Source organism: Saccostrea echinata, unplaced genomic scaffold (genome assembly GCF_033153115.1).
Source record: "Saccostrea echinata isolate AGI-Se365-2 ecotype Australia unplaced genomic scaffold, CSIRO_AGI_Sech_v1 ptg000016l, whole genome shotgun sequence".
Taxonomy (NCBI): Eukaryota; Metazoa; Mollusca; class Bivalvia; order Ostreida; family Ostreidae; genus Saccostrea; species Saccostrea echinata.
This window is the reverse complement of record NW_026889765.1, coordinates 16008747-16034757: the sequence shown is the minus strand read 5'-3', so window position 1 is coordinate 16034757 and position 26011 is coordinate 16008747. Positions and strand designations below refer to the sequence as shown.

At 32.6% G+C, this 26011-nt stretch overlaps 1 protein-coding gene and 1 non-coding gene across 7 annotated transcripts in view; both read right to left on the bottom strand.

Annotated features, from left to right (window-relative positions):
* Positions 1-20079, bottom strand: part of LOC133188510 (RNA-binding motif, single-stranded-interacting protein 3-like) — an 80355-nt gene extending 60276 nt beyond the window's left edge. For 3 of the 6 annotated variants that reach the window (XM_061323968.1, XM_061323972.1, XM_061323969.1), the window contains exon 1: positions 19919-20079. In XM_061323968.1, coding sequence (XP_061179952.1) covers positions 19919-20047 — 129 coding nt within the window. In that variant the 5' untranslated portion in view covers positions 20048-20079. Of the gene's footprint in view, positions 1-3149; positions 3499-4320; positions 4409-5705; positions 5792-19918 lie in introns of those variants that run through there. The other 3 variants (XM_061323975.1, XM_061323970.1, XM_061323973.1) reach the window with 3 other exon arrangements.
* A 1637-nt stretch (positions 20080-21716) lies between these two features.
* Positions 21717-21790, bottom strand: Trnat-ugu (transfer RNA threonine (anticodon UGU)). The gene has a single exon. It is a non-coding gene; the product is annotated as a tRNA-Thr (tRNA).
* Positions 21791-26011: the final 4221 nt, after the last annotated feature.

Sequence of the window (26011 nt, the reverse complement as noted above, 5' to 3'; positions counted from 1 at the left end):
ATATATATATATATATATATATATATATATATATATATATATATATATATATATATATATATATATATATATATATATATATATAAAATTCCCCCTCACCCCTGAGTTAATTGTTTTGATCCACCATTGAATTACACCATGATCAAATTTGTATATTATTAAACCCCCCTCCCCAACCCTATGCTATTTCAGTCCACCACTGGATTACATGATTGCTCACTATAATCAAATTCGTATAATTTTTTACACAAATATAATCTTCATCAGCAATCTTAGAGCATCACTTTATCTCGGCAGGCCCTCACAGAAATATCATAGTTTTACTATTAATGTAACAACAACACAAATTATCTAGACTATATGAGTTATTTTTGATGGAGAGAGAGAAAGAGTGAGCATTGAAAATGGAAATTCACCAGGAACAAAAAATGGAAATCCTAATTAAAACAATTAAGCACTGGAGAGTAAGGGGAAGGAAGGGGGGGGGTTAAAGGAATTGTATCAAATGAGAGTAGTACCTAGCTGCCCAAATACGTGTAAATCTATTTAACGAGGTATTTTTGTTTTGAAAGTACGTATGTATAACCTATCACGTGAGGACTTTCCAAGTTTTCAATTTTCTCTCTTCTTATTCTTTAATTCTTCCAAATAGCTCTTCTGATGCTTAACACTATTTAAAACACTTTTACCACAACCAAATGGTTGTCAAGCAAGAAGATGGGCCCTGTTTCCAAGCCGAAATTGGCTGCAATATTGAACCTGCATAATTCCAAAATGAGGCTATCAAAAGCCGAATTAAATGGTCTCTAAATTTGCAATTGTGTTGAGTTATCAGATGAGGATTTAATCTGAATCATTTACATATTTCATGGTGATATTGAGGACTGGCTCTATTCAGGGTTTTACATCATGTGACAATGGTCAGTAGCCTGGTAACCAATGACTTTTATATCATGTGGTCACTTTTGTATCTCGGACCATAAACAAAATCTTATCTCACATATTGAATGATTGATCAATATTTCTTTGAACTTTATTGCTTCTATAAGTTCAGCATGTTTAATTATACATTCATTGTTGTACAGCTAGTTAAAAAATTGCAAGAACAGGATGTTAAAATTAAATCTTTTTTTTTTTTTTTGAGAGTACCCACACATCTATCCTAAAACTGCTGAGGTACTTAAAAATCCATAGGACTCGCAGTAACTCACTGGTAATTGTAAAGTTTTACAAAAGTCCCTCTCTGACTCTTCTTTTTTTAAACTTTCATAATTTACTAATTGTATAAGGAAAAAATCAGTCATTTTCAACCATTTTTTTTCAATTACCCTTTTTTTTCAATTTGAAAATTTTAACCATTAAAATATTTCATTTTCAAAACATTCCATCAAAAAATTTTTAGGCAGAAACAAATTGCACAACACATTTTGAGCATATTCTTTGAACCAAGTTTATTAAATCAGTGTTAGCAATCAAAACACACTTGGAATATTATCATTTAAACACTATTACCCATTCAATGCCATGTTTCGTTTAGATAATGTTTTTGTTTAACTTTCACTCTTGAAGATTTGACTGGCTGGATTAAAGGATCAATGGATTATTTCTATGCTGCCTGAAAGCCTTGCGTAATATAAGAGGATTACATATCAACACATCCTTAAGGCACAGGAAAAACCTGCGAATAACGAGACACTTACAATGCAGGACAGTGTCATCTCAAAGGATTACGATTTTCATCACATAGAAAACTTCATTTCCTTTTCATTGAAAAAAAATCCTTTTATTATTCAAGAGAAATCTTAAGACTTTTTTTTTCCTTTCCCATTTAGAGAAATGTGTCAAAACTCCATGTGTATTCAATCTTGGATTTAGAATCCGACATAGAATTTTATGATGAAGAGGACAAATTTCTGATTGTCAAAAGAAGATACACAATTAAAGTTTGAAATGAAGTGGGGCTCATTTAATACATCCCTCTATATACAACAACTTATGCTCAAGGATGCAGCAGAATAATTGAAAATATAGCTGTCATAACTTAATAATCACATGTGCAGGCAATCTAAACTGCAATTTTTAAAATTTCATGTGTGCACAAAAGAATTTCAAATGAACAGAATCTTTCTTATTTTGATCATGTTGTGCATTTTTATTCTCTCTAACTTAAATAAATGTGATGCACATCTTTGATTTTTTTTTGTACACTTTTTTCACAGTTTTCAAAGATAGGTTACATGTGCATACTATCCATTGGCATATCTTAATTTTCTTTATTATTGCAATAATTTCATACTTGTCTGTTATGGGCTCTAAATTAGAAAAAAAATGTTCTGTTCTGTGCATTGTTTCTTCAAATTCCCTTAAATTTGATAAGGTTTGTCTTATTTCTTCAAAGATACAGCAATCAAAAATCATAAAAATAAACAACTTTTCTAAGAATTGGTCAACATACAATAAGAATTTAATACAAGAGTAATTTCTATTACATGTATTTTGTTTTAAATATTTTTTTTTATTTTGTGAGAGAAAAAAAACCCCCCAAAAAACACTCTCTGATACCAGCTCCCAGTTGTCAGAAAAACACATAAAAAACAAGTTCTCTTCTTTATTATTGTCAACAGATGTTGCATTAAAGATTGTGGAGCTAAAATTTGACTCTGGAGAGCGTGTGAAAATAAATCGAGTGTTGTTACACTCTTCTTGTGGTTTAAGCACAAATTTGAATTTATTATTATTTTTAAAAAGCTCTGTAAATATACTTTTTGTAATAAAGATGAATGCAAACTCTTCAGTACATGCAAATCTGTTGTTTAGGAAGACAAATTTTTCAAAGAAAGGGGGGGGCAAAATTTTGATTATCTTTTCAATACATGCACAGAAAAATGCACAAAAATATATGAATATTTATAAATTTATCATGCTAATTAACAAAACATCAAATAAAGGCCACTTGAAGGTTTATACTCAGAGGGAGTGACTGCTAACAAAATGATTGTAAAATATTTCTCTATTCTTGATCTGCCTCTCCATTATAATTACACCTCTTAGCCTGTCAAGCAGTTGATAAGATATGTTTAACAAATTGTTGATACACAGATTTTTGTTTCAGGTATTCAACGTGAAAGAAAAAAGTAAAAAATAACTACCTGTTGTAACCACTGGAGCGTAGCAAGATCAACGACGGTGCTCATGGCCCGCGAAAAAATATCAACAAACGCCCCTTAATTAAATTAAAAACTCAAAAAAAGCCACTTAAATGAATCCACTGCAGTCCAGATGAATACCAATAGGTGTGTTCCTTTGTGAAGCAGGTCTCAAGAGTCCGAAATTGGCACCAAAATCACAAGAAAGCCTGGAAGATGACAGATTTCAGAACAGGTGATGATGACAGTTTTTTAAATGCTCATACCGTGGCGTATAATGTTTAGCCCTGATAGACTTACTGTGAATAAGAGAACAAGATACCGCCCTTTATTTAGATGAGGCTTTTACTGTACACAATAGAATCAAGTCTACGTTGGACACAGAGATCCTGATCTGGTCTTGAATTAAGAAAACAAAACACATCTCACTGCCTGCTTCAGGGCACCTGCTTAAAATTCCTGTCGAATAAACCCTCTGGATACTATCACTAATTAAAACTGCGCACTAATACACAAGTCTAGTTTTAAAACTGATGTGCAGATTTTTCTGCATTCTCTGGCCGGGTGGCATAGAATCTTGTTATGTTTCATATTGTTATATCTACACATGAACTACTGCAGTTCCACTGCACATGTACTCTTTAATTGTCAATTGTTTTTGTGTGTATGATATATATGTTTATTGTGAGACTCAGAGTGAGAGAGAATAGACCAAAATTTACCAAAAAAAATTGAATATGGAAAAAAAATTTTAAAAATCAAAATAAACCAGAGTAAAACCATTGTTTCCCCTTCATGTCTCCTTGGAACCTTGTGCTGTAAATTACATAACATTCCCTTTGACCTTGAAAAAGTCCAAATTATTTATCCCATAAAAAAAATTACATCATTTCCATTATGCTTGCATATATATGCATGTCTGCTGACATTTGTTCGCTAAGGAATTTCAATTACCATTCATCAATTCTGTACAAGTAACTGAACGTTTCACGTCACTCAACCAGAATGTAAATATTGTTTTATCTCTTCTGGGCTACCTGTGCGTACTTTTATCTTTATCACAAAAAAAAAAAAAAAATATTTTTAAAGAAAAAAATTATAAAACTTTTTCCATTGTTTTATTTTTTGTATTTTTTTTCTTTGGTTGAAGATGAAAGTTTTTTTAATCACTTACCAAACTTGGATTGACAGAGGAGAGGGGAACTAGATGATATGAATCCAAAAGCATCATGTCCATGATGTGCAAGCCAACAAGAGAAACTGAAGCTTGTATGATCTTATCACAGGCTTGTTAGACCACCATTAATTCAGATTTTCATGCCCGAGTAACAACGGAATGCGATGTCCTCAAATATATGAAAAAAAAACTTTATCCCTTGGTACTGTTTAAAAATTCTGCCTAGTCTTCTCCCATACAATTCTTTAAAAGGATGGTCCTATTGCTGAATAAAATGGCTCCCAGAGATGTTTTTCAATAGACAGCATGTAATGTGCTTATCCTAATATTTAAATGGTTAAATCTCTCTCAAGTGTCGCGGACTCTGCAAAAGGTATTGAGGTTTCAGAGGTTTAGGAGAAGAAAGATAAACTGTGGCTGGACCTTTGACTGGTGTGTAGAATCATGTGTTAATTAGGCCGGTGTATGGTTGACGAGGTTTAGTTTTATGACAGGCTCTGTCTCAACCATTTCAGGTTGACTAAATCATAAGGTAAAGGAGATTTCCAACACAAGATTTTTATTCTTACTTGCCTGGGGTGGGGTAGGCGACAAAGATAAATAAACCTGACCCCTCTCTCTCTCCATTCACCTGGTAGTTCATGCCTCAGTGTTAATACACCTATGTCACCAACCAAATCTAGGTCAATTAATTACACGACAGTTAAGTATGGCAAGCCAAAATGCATCTGACTCTTTTTTTTACCATATATTGACCAAAAAAACTTAATACTACCTGAAAAATTAGTGAAATTTTAGTGTTTTGGGGACATGCATCATAACAGGTGCTTAGTGCCAGATTCCACCTTCATGAAACTATGAACAGAATATTCACGCCACTTGCACAGGTAAAATTCGGGGTTTGTAAGCGGAGTAGGGTAAAGATGGATAAATATTTTAAAAAGTGTTACACGGCCCAACCTAGTATTTGTGGTGTACCAGGCATGTAATTGTCATTTAATGAAGTATGCAAGAATTTTAATTTGACACTAGAGTCTGAAATCATAACCATGTATTTATCAGCCCTATATCTACAAATTCTGGTATTACACGCTTGTGAATTTGGATGCAGGATTTTATATTTTACAACTAAAGTATCCAGATGTTAAATTATTTGTGCTTTCAGGCCATTGTTCCATTTCAAAACAACAAGTACCTGAAGCTTATAAAGACCAAAAACCCTTCAACCTTCTTAAGATCGAGCCCTGTCAAATATCTATCGATTCCTCATAAAAACCCAGCTAAAGGGAATTGCAGAGAATCGAAAACTAATTTACTGAGAGGATCAGTCAAGAAAAAAAAAATTCATGAAAAAGTCATTTGACTTTGGGGGGTAATCTTACCTGTATTTCTAACATGGTAATGGCTTGCAGAGGTGAAGTTGACAGGGAAAGTCCTTATCAATTTCCAATGACAGTGAGAGTTTTAACAAAAATGTTGAGAATCCTCCACAATTCTATAATCCTCCCCACCGCGGTTATACAGCAGCGAATGCACACCCTAACTCTTCAGTCTGAAGTATGTACTTATACAGTGAGAGAGTAAATTAAAGCTAGCACAAGGACATCAAACACAGTAAAGGGGGGGAGCTATTTAGGATGACAAATATATCTTACTGCATATAGAGAAGGCCCCTAATAAAGTCAAACCGGCTTTCTAAATAACTAGCATGTAATTTGCTTGTGTGCAAGGTCTCCCAAACTTGTTACACAGCACACTTAAGGGCATGTGTCTACACCAGCGAAGAGCTTTACAAACAAGACGGTCACAAAAATGCCACAGGGGGCCTTTGGACATATTACAGGTCCCACCCAACTAGACAGATCAAAATACAGGGGGCTCCTTTCATAAGTCTCTGTGATTTTGTTTAATTTAAGCATTAGCCATTCACACTTAAAAATCAATACGGGTCATCGTCAATGCCTGTAGATCTATTGAGTTTATATACCTTTAGATGAAAGGCACCTCATGCAGCTAACATTTAAATCAAACACTCTAGCTGTGCATAATGCTTTCTAGTAAAAAAAATTTTAAAAATGTGTTCTCCTCCTCCAAGCAATTATGCTATACCCTGTATGGACCCTCTATACATGCAGACTTTTGATTGCCTACTTAGCAAAGCTGTTGTTAAAATTACTGTTATCTTTCAATTATGGCTGTTACTTTGTAGACTTTATTTAATTTGCTGTGGTTTTTGAGTTATCATCATATAACTGCAGTTACTGCAAGCAGCTTATTATAACCCTTGCAAAAGTGATTACAGGAGGTTGTAAAATGCTCCTAGTACCTTAATGATATGATTACATTTCATTATGTGATATACTGTGATGAAATGGGAGGAAATTACTGCAAATTGTTGAGTTGTTTTATTTATTAATACATATAACATATGTGTATATATATATATATATATATATATATATATATATATATATATATATATATATATATATATATATATATATATATATATATATGCTGCCCTATCTAAAACTTCCAGGTTATATCATAGTGCACCTCTGAAGCTAAAATTTATAAAACCGCTGCCTGAACCTGGCAATAATGAGTATGTACCGAGTAGTTTGACTTTATCAAAATTATAGTTCAACATTGGTATCTCGAATACCATGGATATGTTGAGTTGGGAGTGCCAAACGTTTCCTTTGCAATTTTTTAACCTCAATATCTCAAACCTTTTTCAAAGTTTTTTTCTCAGTCTCATAGAGTTTTAGATAATGAGGTCTGACTGCATGTAATTGACTTTTGAATCATTAAGTCCCATTTTTTCTACTTTGTTAAACAGTTTTTGCATCTACATAATTCTTTGTTCTGCTAAAAATATTTGAATTTTGTAAATTAATGCTTATGCAGCTGAAATTTGGCATCTCGAACACATGTACAAATACACTGTATCTGAAATACTACGGATATGTCAAAGCGATTTAGAAGTCCCATGCAAGCATTTTTTATTTATTATAATATATATTATACCCTCAATATATCGAATCCTCAAATATCTCTTTTCAACCCCATCAAGTTCAAGATAATGAGGTTAGACTGTATTTCATGAAAATAGATTTGGAAGGTGTGATGCTCAACATAAGAAGTTTATTGAAGAAAAAATCTGAGATAGATTTCTCAAGAAACGTGCCAGGTACATGAACATAAATACAATGTTATGTTGCATTCATTTCATTTGTCACCTCAATTTTAAATTCTTCGTCTCATTAAACCAGCGTGCATTTTTTATATAATGCTGATGGCAATAGAATTCTAAATTTAACACTGCACCATCAAAAATTCATAGAAACTTTCAATTTGGTATTTGGAAAGTACAATTTCTATTTAAGTCCACAAAGATAAAATATGTGATTTCAATAACTTGAAGTCTGCATTTTCAGTAACAAATTATTTAGAAATTGGATACTTTGTAATAACTTGTGTATGACTTTACAACTTTAAAATTAGGGCCAAACCAGAAGGCCTTCGTGCAAATCAATGTGATAAAAAATCATTTAAAAAACAGGAATAGATGACCTTGTGTTATGTGTCCTTTATTAAAGGGCCTACCTCAAAAATCAAGGTCACAGTGCCCTCTGAGTTATAATTTGAATAGAATTTATTTTTAAAAGAAAATTAATTTTAAAAGTTCTCTATTAATATTTAACAGTTGTTTTCACATTTACCCATGAACTCAAGGTAATAGGGCTTGATGCAAGGACATAAATGTACCACTACTGTAAAGGTCAATGCATCTGACAGTTTAAACGAAAGTTTGTTCAACCCACAACTCTCAAAATTAAGTCACAAAACAGACTGACTTCTTGATACATTGATCTTTATTGTCTAACCTTTCAAATATGACCTTGAACTAGGGTCAAGAGAAACCACATGAAACTTCATGTACTGTAAAATATCCCTTATTTTAGAGAGGTCAATTTTTTGTAGTTTGAGGGAAATTTAATGCTTGGTCAGGTGTTTGTTTTGATTTCCTGGTTGGTAGACAAACATTTTACTCTGATAAGAAATTATTACATTTTGTGGAGAACATGAATTTGTGTTTCATAATACCAAGAAAACAATGAAAATTAAACTCCAACAAAGGTAAGTGATTTTACAGTAAGTTATTTAGTGATTTCACAGTAAGTTATTTAGTGACTTCACAGTAAGTTATTTAGTGATTTTACAGTAAGTTAATTAGTGATTTTACAGTAAGTTTTTAGTGATTTTACAGTAAGTTATTTAGTGATTTTACAGTAAGTTATTTAGTGATTTCACAGTAAGTTATTTAGTGATTTTACAGTAAGTTATTTAGTGATTTCACAGTAAGTTATTTAGTGATTTTACGTTAAGTTAATTAGTGATTTTACAGTAAGTTATTTAGTGATTTTACATTAAGTTAATTAGTGATTTTACAGTAAGTTTTTTAGTGATTTTACAGTAAGTTATTTAATGATTTCACAGTAAGTTATTTAGTGATTTCACAGTTAGTTATTTACTGATTTCAAAGTAAGTTATTAAATCCCTTGTTAGAGACATGGGCTCAATTTATCCATCTGCACAGAAAACAGAAATGGATAGCATTATTAGGTATCTGTATTTGTATGAATTAATTTAATCACATTTTCTTGGGCTCAGAAAAATACTTAAAATGTACATTCACATCAAAAGATGTAAAATTTTATATAAAATTGAGTCACTCCCTAATATTTATTAAAGTATTGGATATAGACAGAGTTGATTGTTCCTTCTGTGGTATATTCTAGGCTATATCTTTACATTTAATGAAGTTTAGCTCCAGACTCTACAGATAAGAGCTCTCGATATCCCCACATTTATTTCAATTAAAATGAAAAGGGTGGTTGTCACGGACACTTAGTTTGTTTTTCCACTTGTCGGAAAGGCCAGAGAAGTTGCGACTGAACTTAGAACTTGATATATATCTTAAAAAATTTGTGCATACAGTGTCTAGTACTGTAGATTCCTAAATAATTCTCACGTAATTTCGTAAGAAGCACCAATCACTTATTTTTAAATCTATGCTGTTATATAAATACATGTAAAAACTCTAGATATACAGTTCAATCATAATTTTCATATTCTCAAGATTTCACCTCTTTGAATCATTTCGTGATAGTAAGTACTTATGTGTAAAATAAAGAATTTACAGTATCATACAGCAAGATGTTATATATTGATCAACAAAAATTTGCAAAGTGATTAATTCATATGGCACTGCTCTGTTTTTCACATAATAAATGCACACAGAAAATCTTAAAATTTGATCCATCCAATTTAAATCCATGAATTAATTTCCATAAATAAGAAATAAATGGGTAAGCAGTTCATTTAAATTTTATTTAAGCCATCATTTAATTAAAAAGATAGATCATTTTTTACATTGTATTCCCATTCTTGTATAAACACGACTCGAAATTGATTTACATTAAACTCAATGCACTTGTCTCTATTGCCAAATCGAAGTTAAAGTAATTAACAAAAACTTCGTCTTAAAATATCAGAAACGAAATCAACAACCAAAAATCATTACATTATGTGAAAAACATTTCTTGAAATGAAGGTGAATAAAGAAAAAAATCAATGAGTTTCATTCAATAAAGATTTTAAAGTAGGTTGCTAAATGAAATCCATTTTTCAAAGTATTGGCAGACTTAATTCATGTCACTGAAACATTGCATAAGTTAAATAAGAACCTTCATAGATGTCAAAACGATCAAGCTGAAAAAGGCTTTTAAATTTGTTTTTTGAATACCCTATCCTGTTGTCAAATTGCACTCCCATTTAAATTTATGTATATATGTGTTGAATTTAAAATGCTACACATAATTTATATGGAACATTATTAGAAGACTTCATTCAGTTGTTTAATTTTGCCAAAAAAACATTTGATAAAAGTAAAATATTTATATTGCTGATGAATTCAATGTGTAAAGGTTATAATGATGAAATACAAATGACAGACCCATGCATGCCTTTAGTTGAGATAGTTGTTAAATTGAAGCTATATACTAACAGTGCCAACTTCAATCTTCTTTCTTATTTACACATATATCTATTATATTACTCTTTCAAGTTTCTTACAGACAATAAATTTTTCATGTGCAAATTAATCCAAACATGAAAAAATATGATTTATATATATGGTCCAATGTATTGAAAAATGGATAGTTCATTACACATCAATATCAACATACACAATACATTACAGAAATATTGACTATAAATGCATGCAGCTTCATAAAATTCTCTCAAATTTTAAATTCTTAAAGTATGTTTGCAAAAAAACTAGTAGGCAGACCTGTCAAATTTCAAAGTTATCAACTACTGTGTCTTAATAACCCTTATTTATCATAAAATTTCATAAGATGAAATAAATGGTATAAACATGTACATGTAGCAATGATAGTTTGGATATGCTTCACTCCTCTCTAAATCACTAGTTCTTTTTTTTTCCACAAAGAGAAATAACTCTGTCAAATTCTAGATCAAATACCCAAGTAATGTGATATACGAAGTACATTGTATATAAAATACTCCATCACTTTCAACAAAAACCAAATAAATTTAAAATCAGCTAGGACCATGCATCTTGATAAAAATCAAAATCTTCAGAACAACAGGATTCAACTTTCACGAACTTGAGATCTAATTATCTGATAACAATCAAAGATAAGACACTATAATAGGGACAATTTATTTTTATTTATCACCTACATCCATCTCCCGTCCTAAAAACACTTTAAAACTAGAAATGTCCTATTTAAGTGCTAGTATTAATACCTCCTGCTTGGCACTCTCGGAACATGAATATTTGAAAATCTGCATATAGACATATTGCACAAGCAATACATTATAGTCAGTCCCCTACCAGCTAGTGTAATCTTCTCCTTAAAAATTAAAAAAGGCCATTATTCTCTAAAACATCACTGAAGTGGAATGAAATCCCAAACTTGATATACAGCTCATCATTCTCAAATTATAGCTCTATATTTGCAAGTGTGTAGGAAAAAAGTGTGAGGACCAAGAGGGACAGACTAACAGACAGAGAGATAGACAGCTAGACAGACAGGAAGGCAGATAGACAGATGGAGTGGAAACCTATAATCCTCACTGGTTTTAACAGTAGGGGACTATATAAGATATTACAAATACATCTTTTTCTCCAAGTACAGTTAGTTTACATTCAATTCATATAGCCTCTAACATTGCTAAGCATGACCCTGAAAAACTGAACCTGTGACCTTGACCAAGTTGCCATGGCTCTGGGTGATGACACATCCTGGGCTCATAATCAACAAGTACAGCTTATTTCCTACGGTTCAAAGTGACCTATCTTTCAGCTAAAAGCAACCAAAGTTACAAAAATGAGCTTCTAATGTTTTTCCATTACAAACTCAAGGTGGACAAGAACTGAGCAGGTCTGACAGACTAACAAACAGACAATTGTATCACCTCAACAGCAATGGGGAGGGGAAAGTGGGAGGTGGTGGAGGGGGTATACTGAGATAGCTTATTCAAAATCATTTTTAAAGTGTTCAGCTTATGTATACAATTTCATCAAAAAAGCATGCAGTTTTCATTACTTTAAGTCACAGAATTAAAGTTTTTAAAAGTTTGAATAAGTGACATTTTAATTGAAAACAAACTCTTTAAAAAAATTAAAACAAACTTCTCAGCAAGTGTCTTTAAAAACACATATATTACTTCATATAACTGTCCTTAAATTGTCATCATTTGAGACACTGCTTTGGTTTATTAATCCTAATGTAACATTTTTTGCTTATCAAGGTGTGTATCTACTGCACAGAAATGCAATAAAAGACAAGGTTCTGAAAGACGATCTAGCACCGCTGGCAGACAATGCACACCCCCTGAACCATTTGTCACAGTCCAGGGACCATATTTGTTGCTTGTCATCACCCCGAGATCTTATCTCTTTGCACAACAGTCGTAGATTTATATGCATTCAAATTCAAAGAAGTAGGTCAGGCGGACAGGTAAAAAATGTATCTACATGGGCCATAAAAAAGGTAGTGTCAACAGATTCAACATTATATACATTACATTAAATACACTGTACTTCAAAAGTATATAATGGTCTGTGTATGTAAGAAAAATAAAACAAGAAATATGTCGAGTTGGATTTGGTTGGTGGATTCAACAGAAATCAAGATGGCCTGATGGTGCTGCAACACATTCTACAATAGTAGTGCAAGAAAACTCCTTTTAATTTGGAATTCCAAGAATGTGCTCAGAGTACATATGCAAAACTTGTGCAGTATACTTTTTTTTTGAAAGTACCAAAAAGAACTATGTTTAACTTAAATATTATATAGATACATGTATACATATATAAGCATCTGATCAATGTTTCTCCATTTCTTTCTTACTCCATGCCATTTTCTCTTTCAAAATATTCTGTATTATATATGCCTTAATTTGATCACCTCAAAAAAATCTTACCCATACAACCATACCACTAGGTCCTTGATCAACATACATAATTCCGCGGTTGTAAAACCTATTTTCACCAGAGGTATATACAGAGCCACTTTTTACTGTCCACAACTGCACTTTGATAAAAAGAACTCCCGTGTAAACACACTAAACTGCACGCAGTCCACTACAACTGACCATTCTCCCGGAGACAAGGTTATCACATGTTACCAACCAAATAATCTGACCAATTTTGATAAAACTTGGTAGCACTATTATGAGATTAATGTTTGATCAACCCTCTACTTAAGCAATTTTCTGTCTTATACTATCTGGCAATGTTATGAGGTTGTTGGAAAAATAAATAATACACCATACAAAAGACCTGGGCTATTCCATGATGCAAGATTTTAACCATTGTACATGTGAATGATTCTACAGTAAGAAAACAAACTAAGACTTTGAATGTATAAGACTTCATTAAAACTGTTTTACACTATAAAAGTGCACCTTTAAATAACTATATAGAAATATTAAAAAATTAAGGCAATTTAAAAGAAACTGTCTAGAAAATCCATTAGTAAAACTTTCAACTCGATCTGTCAAAATGTTATGAATTTGGTTCGGTTTCTTTGTCTGCACAATACATGTAACTAAACCAATCAAACCAGCAACTTTGTATATTTACAAAAACATTAACAAAAATAATTTCAGGAGATATGTATCCAGATTTGGATAACAGACCTTTCTTCTTTGGAGGGGTAGGATATATCTACACCAATGAAACAAGACCAAAGAAACAGTTCAAGAAACTTGGCAATTACACATATCTTAGTTTCAAATTTGAAAATATTCTCAACTCTAAACTACTCTCATTTTTGAGCAACTCCTCCATAAATTTACACAATTAAATGTTAATATTTTTATTTTTCACTCCTTGACAGTTCCCATGTATCTATCTGTTCACATTTATGACCTAATTTTTTTTTTCTCTAAGTAGTCATTTGTTATGCAAAACATCTTTTACTTCTCATGAAAGTTTTATCTAAGGAATTTTAATTTAATCAAAACACTTCTAAGTGTGACAATTTTAGAGCCCCATGTGTCCAAGATTAAGTTTGTGGATGTAGATAGGGACCCCGCCATTAATTGATATGCATTCCTTGCATCTACGAAAACAGTAAAACACTCTGCTGATCTAGTGTTAATTTCATCCTCAAACATGCACTCATTTTTTTTCCTTTTGAATTACTTAAGATTAGGTTGTGTTTCTTGGAACTCTAATTTGGTCAAAAGAAACCATCTTTTTTTATACACAATACAACATACATTTTTGTACTGCATTATTGTATCATGATTGATCGTTCATCAAATGTGCAAGGTAGTTTGCGTAGATTGGGTTCAATTATTTGGGGTTTAATTCGTGCATGATCATGATCCATGATGATCGTGCAGCAAGAACTATACTGTAAATTTTGTTTTGGCAAATTTTATCAGAAGGTAACAATTTACAAATCTTTTATTTATTTGAAAAAAAGTTTATTTGAATTTAAAATAAAAGAACTACATATTGCAATTATTTCTAGAGATATATTTATTATCTACATATTCAGTTGTTCTGTTATAAATATATGAGAACACTTTATTGGATAATTTGAACTCCAATAATTTGGCTTAATTGGTAATTAATACATAATCAGTTGAATTTGTCAATGAATTTATAGGCAACACAATTCGACCAACATTCATAAATAAAACAGAGACATAGCTGCACAAAGAAATTGATTTTTTTCTAATTTAAAATTGAATAATTGACAAATTCATTAATTATTACAATCAGAATTATTTATCTTTTTTGTTTCAAAAATGTTCATTTTTATCTATTTTTAGCCATTTTGTGTGAAGAATCATGTTTTTATTGATCATGATAGTTCTTGCTACCCTGATAAGAGTAGAATTGTGTGCATGAAGGATCACTTAATTTTGTATTGATCAGGTACTTTAATTGTGCATTAATCGTTGGTGTAACCTGATCGTTCCTGTATCATGTCAAAATAGCATTGCAGTCACTGTACATGTACATTTACAGCATGAAATGTACCAAAAAAGTACAGGCATTATTATATTTCTAAGCTCGTGTAAAGTACTAATTATAAAAATTCTCAAATGACAATGCACGTACTACATATTACTTTTCTTAAATTTCTTTCAATGTATATTAATTTTTTTAAACACTGTTATAAAATTCCAGACATAGGAAATTAAAATTATTATAAATAAAGTAATAAAGAACTGCAAATATCATTGAATACAGCTAGAAGATGATCAAGGAACAGTTAGGAATTTAATAGCAAATCTACAGAACATTTATAACTCTCTTAGAACATGGATTTTGTTTAATAGCCAAATCTTAATGGTGATCATGTAGAAACAATAAAGTAGCAAATGATGTGCTTTAACGTTTTAATCTGTTGTTTAATTACTGCAGATGGATTAACAGTGGAATTCAAAATTCATCCTGCGAGATTCCCAAAAGAAGAAACAAGTCGTATAAAGGTAGTTAAAGTGAAACAAAATTCCTTCAAAACGACATAAAAGTTAGTACTTATTGCATTACATACCTAAATATTCATCAATTACTCCTTACAAAATATCTCTCATGTCCTCCATGTGTTGGAATTCAAAAAAGTTTTTTTTTTATAGACAGTGCTTTCATGGGGGAACAACCATTAGGGGTCCATAGGACTTCATTAATGTGTGAAAAATCGGTTAAATCTGTTCTTATTTTCAAATTTAAAATACTTGAGTCTTTGTCTGGTATAATTCTGGATAATGATTAATCTGGTCAAATCAGCAACACTGAAATCAGTCAAATATCTGTCACATTCTGTTGTTTAAATTAAAAGCACTGTGCAATCTTTCTGCTGACTGAAGATCTAAATAGCACTGCACATACATGGAGCTATCTCCCCAGTTCAAATGTCACCCTTATAAAAACTGTTAAATTGTGACAGCAGATAAAATTGTATGTTAATTACCACCAGAATCAAATCATTAATTCATGCTTTTTACTCTTTCAATATTTTTTTTTAATCAACTGTATATATATTTCATTATTTTTCATGGGCGGGGGATGAAATATTGGTACGCAGCTAGGTTAAGGATGCCCATGAAATATAAACCTTAATATATAAGAGAAAATGAATACAATTTTAAAAAAAATTTTTAATAGCATTATAGTTTTGATGAGTGTGCATTGTGGTGTTTGCACTTGTATATATCGGGCCTCTGCTGAGTTCGGCCAAAGCAACATCGCTTACATCAGCTGTTTGTCACGTGACAGGTTTAAAATTAGAACATATATGTACTACTACAAAGATCATAAAAGTTCAACGACATACGGGTATCTTTCACCTATAAAATTTATTCTGTTTTCTTTGAGATAAATTTCTTAACATGAAAAGTGCTGGGAGCAACTTCCTCATATTGGGGAATTGTGTAAAATTTAGCCGTCTTTCTATAAACTCCAGACATAGATGTATGTAATACGCATTGGAATACTGTTATATTATGGAATAAATAAAATATGCAAAACCAGGTCCCAGCACTTTTCAGAATAGTAGGAATAATAGCTACAAGTGTTTAAAAATTCAGAATTTACAGTGAAGCGGATATTGTTGAACTTTTGATATTTTCGAGGAACTGAACCTAGCTGTCATTCAAGCACGTTACTGTACAAATGTGCTTCCTACGGCTACATATAAAGCGTACACATTATCAATTTAGTTTGGCAATAAAATGTGGATTAATATATTTCAAAATATGTCTCGATTTTGGTCTGATTACGCTTGTTTCGTATTTATTTTTATTTTCACAAACTACAATAATAGCTTGATCCACGCCTCATGTACAGAGAAACTGCATGTCAAACTAAGAAATGACGTCATCTCAGTAAGTACAGTGAGATCAAGCTGGCTTTCATTCTTCGTTAGCCCTTTCACGATAACTGCAGTACTACTCTTTTCCAGGGCAAATTAATAATGTTTGGCAGAGTTTTTGTTGACAGACAATTAAATGACGTATTTTAAACAATTGCTTTTACGTCATATTTCACCAAAATATATCATTTTGCCCTGCAAAAAAGCAGTACAGCAGTTATAGTGGAACAGTCAATTCGCTATATGCTGTCATGGCAAGATAAGTTGCACATTCATTTATCTTTATAATATTTATGAGAAACAAAAGTATTTGAGTGTGTTTAAAAAAAATCAAATAGTATTTATTCATCGAGATTCATTTGTATTGTTTTAACGTGACGTCATAATAGCTTTCCCGAACCTCTGCATAGGCTGGTGTAAGTATGGGTCAGTCCTTAATCTAGCTGCGTAGATATATGAATTTTTGGACAACTACTTGGTCCTTACTCTTTAACAATTAAGTGAAATTTGTAGTTTGTTGATCACCTTATTTTGTGGTCTGTCTCAACTAAGAAAGGGAGAGGACAGCTAGCTACCTTAGTTTTTGGAACTTGTGTCCAATCCCTATATTTTTGTATTAAAAAAAATATATATGTAGCAACTCCAGATTCAATTTAATGGAAAGAAACATAACAAAAATAAAACAAATGCTGTATTAAATTATCCTCAATACTAATCAAAGTCCGGGAACTAGGTCAAAATAAAACAAAAAAACATCCAACTCAAGTACTCTGTATATTCAAATGGAAAAAAGCAACAATGTATTTACAGACTGGCCGGCTCATAACTTAATTGTACAAGTTATCAGATAGTCTTTGAAACTAGAGAGGTGATTGTCATGTGACACTGTTTGCATCTTGTATCACACAACAACAATAATGAAAAACTTTACATGAAAAAAGTCTTTTTTTAACACTTCAAGACTGGATGGTCTTTAAATCAAATTTCAAATCTCAAATTTTAAAGCTATGTATCAATGTAAGATCACAAACGGGTAAGAACAGCCATTACTGAAAAGGTATATTTAAAAATATTCAACACATATAAGGTTCAAGGTCAGATTCACTCCTGATAGTCTAAAGAATCAGGGATCAAAGGTTAAAAGGTCAGACTGACAGAAGATATCCTGAGCAACTTGATCTCATTAGTAGACACTCAGGGGCTGCCTTTAATTCTTTGTAGCTGTATATTTAATGCTTCAACACTAACATGGTTATTCTTTGCTCCCTTGTCAATCATCTGTTGTATTCATATATTTAAAAATCTTAACTGATTAAACACTGTTACAAGTTCTGATAGGAATACTTGATGTGGTTAACAGATAAATATTGTAAGGAATGGTCCTCAAATAAATCTAAAAACTATTTTTATCTCAAGCTATTGAAAGATTTCCATAATCATACAGATGTGTTAAGCTTTAATTTATTCCATTTTTTGAATTTACATAATTGGAATTCAAATATGGTGCAAAAGGAGAAATTACCATGGATCAGACTGGGATTTAAAATTTGGAACCTGTAACTTTAGACTGGTGCTCCACTGAGTTTTATATCCCCCTCCCACCCTCTTTTATTTACAATATTCCATAGCAATGCACTGTTATCTCTGACTGGAGAAGAAAGCCTATAGTTTACTCTTAAGAGTCCATAACACCAAGCAAACAATATCTGTTATCTATACTCCTAAATAAAACAAACAGACCAACAGGCTACATGTCTCGAAAACCATTTCATAAATTCTCACTTCTCAAATATGAATCATCCCTAGTAAACAATAAATTCTCTTGAAGTCAACAAGACACGTCAGGAATCACATATTATCTTTATGAACACAAATATGACCTTTTTATGTCTTATCTGTGACCATCCATTTTTCCAATAATTTTTTTCAATCATATTTCACATCAATTTATTTGCAGTCTACCTTAACAGAAACAAACCTCGATCCAACATTCTTTGTTCATAATTAAATTTTCACACTCTGATTATAGGAATATTATTCTATTTTAACGATTACCCTAAATTTTTTACTAAAGGGACTTTTTACATGATGTAGCTCAATAAAGTCATTGTTAAAAGATAAATTAAAATTTATGAAATTAATTTACTTTGAATTTTTTAGGATCAGAAAACATCTGACATTTTTTAAGTTAGGTATATGCTTGTATTTATTCATATTCATGCAAAGTAAATTCAGTCATATATTTGTGCAGAACAATTAATATAATTTTACAACAAATTTAACACAAACATATATCTTTTAAACTAATATGGGAAAAATGCATCCTGTTCCATTCTTTTCATCTAATATTCATCTTATTACACCATGTGTCTCTGCATGTTGAGATGTATGTTGCTTATATACATATAGATTACAGGATAAGATAGGTTTACCTTAACCAGAGAAAAAATAATACCAGCTTTTATCGATATATATTAAAGCACTTCCAAAACTCTAAACATGGAAATTAAGGAGCAGTAACTCCTTATTGACTTCAAAATTGGTAAAAGACCATATTACCTCCCTTCATGTAGGACTAATTCTCCCTCTCTCTCTCTCTCTCTCTCTCTCTATCTCTCTCTCTCTCTAAATTTGGGAAAAACAAAAACTTTTTATCACCCCCAACTTCTCCAGCTTCCATGATTCCAGATCCTTCTTATATTATCCAAAAACTCCACAGAATGAATTAAGAAAAAAAAGATTACCAACATCATTATGTGTTGCTTGCATTACCTAAACCTTTGCAATTCATTTTTCCCAGTGAACAAAACCATTAATGCCAATCCAATAACTACAAATCAAATACAGGGATGCAGTTAAACTGTTTCCTTGACATTGTGTTACGATCACAAATTGAGTCCCATATATATAATATACAGTTGCTAAGTAAGTAAAGTAACCTTTATCAAACATGTCAGCTGCTAATGTGCCACATTTTACTCTTTGGTACTAAAAAAAGACATTTATTAGTATAAATTATGATAATTTTAATACGTATTTGTTATCTCCAGACACAGCATTGCTTTTTTTGTTTCATTTCTGGGTTTTTTTTTTACCTCTGTAGTAGGACATAGATTTTTTAAATCTTTACAATAATAATTAGCCTTATAAGGAATACCCACCTCCACCATACTCTGTGAGTAGCTGCCATAAGCTGCTGGGTGGGGCTGTACCGGTGGCACCCCCGGGGTGACCCTGTAGGGCTGCACAGCGACCAGATCTTGGGGGGTAAACTCCTCACTGGAATACATGGCACGCTGAGGTGAATGGAAGGAATAGACATTTCTAGATGATCTGGATGGTGGTCTTCCCTACATCAAAATTCATAAGCAGGCTCATCATGAGGTACACAAAAGGAGGGAATCATACCAATAGTTAATTATATATGTACATCAGTTGTTGTAAATTTAAATGTTTTCATGTGTATGTAGATTCTGGTTTAAATTGCCAAGAAATTAATGGTTGATACAAATTTTACTTTTACTAAGGCATCCTAGTAATTTAAAGAATATACAAATGACAGGAAAGCCACTTCACTATTCTTCAAGTAGCCCAGTGTCAGACAGCTAAGTACTGTCCATTATATATGCTGGGTCACATTTTCACATACACCAGTACATCAAAGTTTGATTGAAACTTTTGTTTTTTTTAAAAAAAAGAATCAGTTTTCTTTTTTTTATTGCAACTTTTTAGAACATATGTTCTGAAAACAACAAAAGAAAAAAATATGCTGAGATATTCTGGCCAGGTTGCAAAGTAATAACAGTCTGCTAAAAAAGAGATCTTGATTTGTATGAATTGTCCTGCATTACATGACCAACAACAAAAACAGACAGAAGGAAGCCCCTGCAAACACTCAGAAATTCAAAATCAAGAAAAAGGCAATTTACAAAATATTAGTAGTATTTAAAATACTTAGATTATGCTATATTTTATCTACATCATCATCATTATGTACATCATACCTGAAGATCAGATAGCTAGTAGGTCATCCATAACAATGATTGATACCATTTACAAATTCCAAAGTTATAATCTCAATAAGAATTATATTTAGAGAACAAATGGAATGATTTATCCTCAACAAAGATATAATGATGTACATTTATTTCATTTTACCATTTTAAAGTCAAGGCAAAGAAAATAACTGGTGACCAGGGTTGTCCATAAATTTCCCCACCTATAATGATGTAATTCCCTGGTTATTTTTCTAGTCCTCCTAAATTCCCCAATAGGGGAGGACCCCCCAGATTTCCTTCTACTTTTTAAATGTCCCCTTCTATTTCAATTCTTAGGGACAACCTAGAGTCATATTAGAAATATTGACATCTCATCAACATAAACAAATGTACAATGAAAATCAGCAGATCGAGATTCAAATATACCAGTTAGTCCTCCTCAACACAGATACATATACACACACAGCATTTACTAATTTTAAAGTCAGAGGTCAAGGCCAATTCTCTTGGCACTATTTGAAACACCTCCCTTATAAACACTCTCCAAAAGTGTTTGACCAACTGAACTATCTGGCCACTGGCATACAAACTAATCTGGCATGAAATCAGTTATTGAGTGCACTAGCTTTCATATTCCTCTACACCCAAGCCAATTCATAAGAAAAATGAGCCTGTAATTAGCTGATTTGTGCTTAGTTTCTCTTTACAAAAGTTAACCATCCATTATTATGTAACAGGACAGGAGAAAATGTGTGGCTGGACCGAAAATCGAACCTGGGACCTCTGTATCACTAGTCAGGTGCTCTACCGACTGAGCCAAACCATTACATTCCTCCCTCCTTAAATTGTCTTCGCCCTCGAAGACACAACCCAAGTTCTTATTGCCCCTGGCAGGACTTTCACCTGCAAGTCCAGGGGTGGTCAACGGCACCTAATCTGGAAATATAAAGGAGAAAACGTATGACTGGACCAGGAATCGAACCCAGGACCCCTGCATCACAAGTCAGGTGCTCTACCGACTGAGCTACCCAGGCCGATATCCACATGACATCCCAAACCATTACATGTGTAGAGGGTAGACTCAATCAAGGCTGCAAATAACAACTCACCCACTTGCAATTGCGAGTAATTTTATCCATGAGTGACCAAATCTTGAGGATGCTATTGCCCACATGGTGAGTAAGAATTTTATTGGAACTTTTCTGGAACTCAACCATAAGTTTGATTCTACTAATAAATGCACTTTCATTTTCATTTCCTTACCAATAACATGTTTTTAGACTCTGAATTGTGTCAACATTAATATTATGACTAAATGTTGTCAAAATCCATAGAAAAATGAAAGACTATGGACAGCAGAGTATACGCCTCATAGATTATGATATGAAAAGATCAAAATGATTTTTTTACTGTGTGGACAAACAAACTGTGCACTGGCTCCAAAATATCAATGTAGGCTAGTAAAACTTGTAAAGTTAGTCCCTAAGGTTCTAAAAGTTAATTATTTGCAATTAAGCTGTTAATTTATTCCAGACATAGCCCTCTTAAAATAATTATTCAAAGAAGTAGTGTTTGATAAAAGAGATTTTTCAAAGGTCAATACAAAGTACTACTAACAATTAATCCAGATTAACTCAGGTTAATGTGTTACCTCACATTGCAGCCGCATTTATTTGGGTTAATAAGTCAACCCACCATATGATATAGAGTGGACATTACATGTGTAATGGTTTGGGCTGTGGACATCGGCCTGGGTAGCTCAGTCGGTAGAGCACCTGACCACTGACTACTGGGTTTGATTCCCGGTCCAATCATACATTTTCTCCTTTCCTGTTACAGCTAAGGTGCCGTTGACCACCTCTGGACTTGCAGATGAAAGTCCTGCCAGGGGCAATAAGAACTTGGGTTGTGTCTTCAAGGGTGAAGACAATTTAAGGAGGGAGGAATGTAATGGTTTGGGCTGTGGATATTGGCCTGGGTGGCTCAAGCAGTAGAGCACCTGACTAGTGATATAGGGGTCCCGGGTGCGATTCCCAGTCCAACCATACATTTTCTCCTTTCGTTACACATGGATTACATTTTGTTGGTTAAGTTATTCCGGATATGTTGATCTGGCCCAAAGACCACAAACTGAGAATACAACTTGCATGCAACTGACAAAACTATTTTTTGAATATCTGGATTTGTAATCAACAAACATATTTAAAAACTTGCAGGTTTGTGTATTAAAATACACACATGGAAACTTTTTCTTTATCCTTTAATTTACTTTTAAATTTAAAAAACTATGCTAATTTAAATTTTGACTTAAGTCTTATAATTCTCAGTTTATGGTCTTGGGGCCTGGATTAACCTCACGCGTGGATCAGCCCAAAAAGCTGAAATAGATCTGAATTTGACACATTTAATTTCATTTATCAGTTCAGAAAAAACATTAGATCATCTTTTTAGAATAAGGCCCCTCCAACACATGTCCTAATTCCAAACATGCCATGGAACCTTGGTATGTGCTGCATCTATCTATCATAATCCTAATGTAAAGATCTTAAAAACAGACCTGATAAACCATCTACTGCTAATTAGGTTAAATTTGATTAAAAGTTGATTAGTAAAAGTGGAAATAAAAATCATATGCTCCTGTATTGAACATGATGGTGGAGGAAAGTGGGTAGGGTGAGATGGCACAGGGTTTGTCCCTAGATCTGTCCAAAATCTAAATCTTGCATGGCAACAAGTTTTGAACAAGATAGAGACTACAAATTTTTACATAATTAATACATTCTCCATTAAATCCTTTAACGAAACCATGCCAGCAGAGAAAAACAGCTGGAATCCAGGGTCATGTTAGGTCAAGGTCATTCTGTTTTCTTTCTTGGAATTTATCAATCACAGAGTAAATGGGGAAAAAATCAATATATTTTTTTTAAATGAAGCTTAAAAGTCGGCAGACAAAATAAAATCTGAACTACATGTACATATAGAGTAAAATCCACTTACTTAGTATATTTAACATAAACTTTCAATTTTCAGACTTCTATCCAATTTTTTTTAACTTTCAAATAAATTATTTTGTTCAAATGCTGCTTGATTTACATGAATTATACTTATCCCTGATGAACACTTACCTTATAATTCAAGCCAACATTACAGACCTTATAATACCCAGCCCTGTGGTGTCCTTTAGGGGGCACCTGCTGTTGCTGTCCTCCCTCCCCTGTTCCACTAAATCCAGGCATGTTACTTCAATCCTCCCCAACACGCTGCTCATACTTGTTAAACAGGTGCCCCTATATTTGGAGTACATGTACTGGTTTACACATTGCATAATCTCTACATCACAGGAGTTCTAATTATCTGTGGGAAGAATTTAATCTTCATGGCTTTCTGACCTTATATCAGGGCAATATATTATCTGTCTGACTAGGATTAATGGAAACATGTAAACTTTACCTTCATGACCTTAAAGACCTTGGAAAAAAATATTTTCCTTACCAATTTCAGCGAAAGCATAAACAAAAGGTAAATGTATAGATATCTTTTTGTACCTAAAATATTAATAAAAGAATATTGACAGCTCTTATACAGTTAAGGAACAAGTCAAAAAGCTCTTTTGCCTACATGCCCGTGATGCAGAAAATATTTTTGAAAAAAAAGAAGCAAAATTGAATAAATTAATCAAGTTTACCAGTGAAATTTGTATTCTAAAACGCATCAAACGCATCAATGATGTTGTGCGAGGTCTATAATATGGGTACTGATGGGTCCTCCTCCCACCTCCCTTTTCCACACTTTGGACAAATAGATTTGTTCTCTGTCTTATCAGAGGAGTGTTTGCAAGTGCTTTGTTCTACATGCATGTGATATCAATCAACAATGAACGTTACAGGGTGAAAAAAAAGAAACACTAATGCAAAGATGAGCACCAAGAGGGAAAACAGGTTTTAATTGACATTAACGCACGTCCGACTGACCCAGTCTAGTAAATGAGTGGTCCGGTCATGTAAAATGTACATGAACTAGTGTCAATGAAATAAATGTTAAACTTTATTTGAGTCTTTCAAATCAATACTCAAAAATCTTTTAAAGAAATCTTCTTCTCTTATTTGTCCAACTGTAAACAAAGCCATCGCTCTGTAAGGAAAAAACTTCAACGCATGACACTATTTTTAGCCACTGCAAATGGACGAGTTGCGGTTTAAACTAGCTTCATTCAATATCAATTACAATATAAATAGTTACCGAATAAGATATTCTTTAACTAACATATTTATATTTAGGGTAATTATTTTACTAAAGTTCGTTCAATGTTTTCTAAGGCTTATACATGTAATATTCACTTGTCCGGCTTAACCCAACTCAATATTTCTTTGACCTATGGAACATATCTTGACATGTGCGAGAGACGATGCCTTTATTAAAGTATGGTTTCAAAACTTACTTCATTAAAATTAGCAGGCTATAAGAAGTAAAATTTTAAAGTTTTTTCAGGACTAGTGATTTTATGTTCAGGGCTAGTAAAAATCATGGGAGGTAGTCCGACTGGTCTAGTACCACAGTTCTTGAAATCTTTTGGTCCTGTCGGCAAGACCGATAAAAATAACCAAGGACCGATTACTTCAGGTTCTGTGTCAGTCCAAATGACTGGTAGATGTTGACAGAGCAACTTGTGAAAATCAGACTAAATTTCGTACAAATTCCCTATAACCAACCGATCGTAATCCCCCCCCCCCCCCCCAGAATTCAATGAAAATTGAATTCTCGTGGGGGTCATTGAAACCTGAGAATTCAATGAAAATTGTTATACGACGATCAAATTGGCATGAAATGTACAGTGTGTATTGACACAGCTAGGGTGCCAAATGTATTGGTTATAATATTCAAATACAGTTTTCATCTTTTTATTGATTTTTTGGGGGGACTGATAGAAATCTGTCTGGACTGACAAATTTCACATTGCAGTCAAGTCCAAATGACTGACAGCCGAAAAAAGATTTCAAGAACTCTGTAGTACTCACAGATGTTAATATCAAACCCTGGATAATGTGAGAAAAGAGTCACCTTTGCTTTATCACCCTCACCTGCTCAACTTTTCCTCGCTTCCTCACTTACCTTCATGTTGCCCTCACATTTTAACTCCCTCTTGTAGATGCTCTTTTGTTGCCACCTTCATACATGTATTTTCACTCCACTTTCTTGTTATGTACTAAAAGGCTAGTGTGCTTCACATAATTGCCTGAATAGCTTGTCCAAAATATG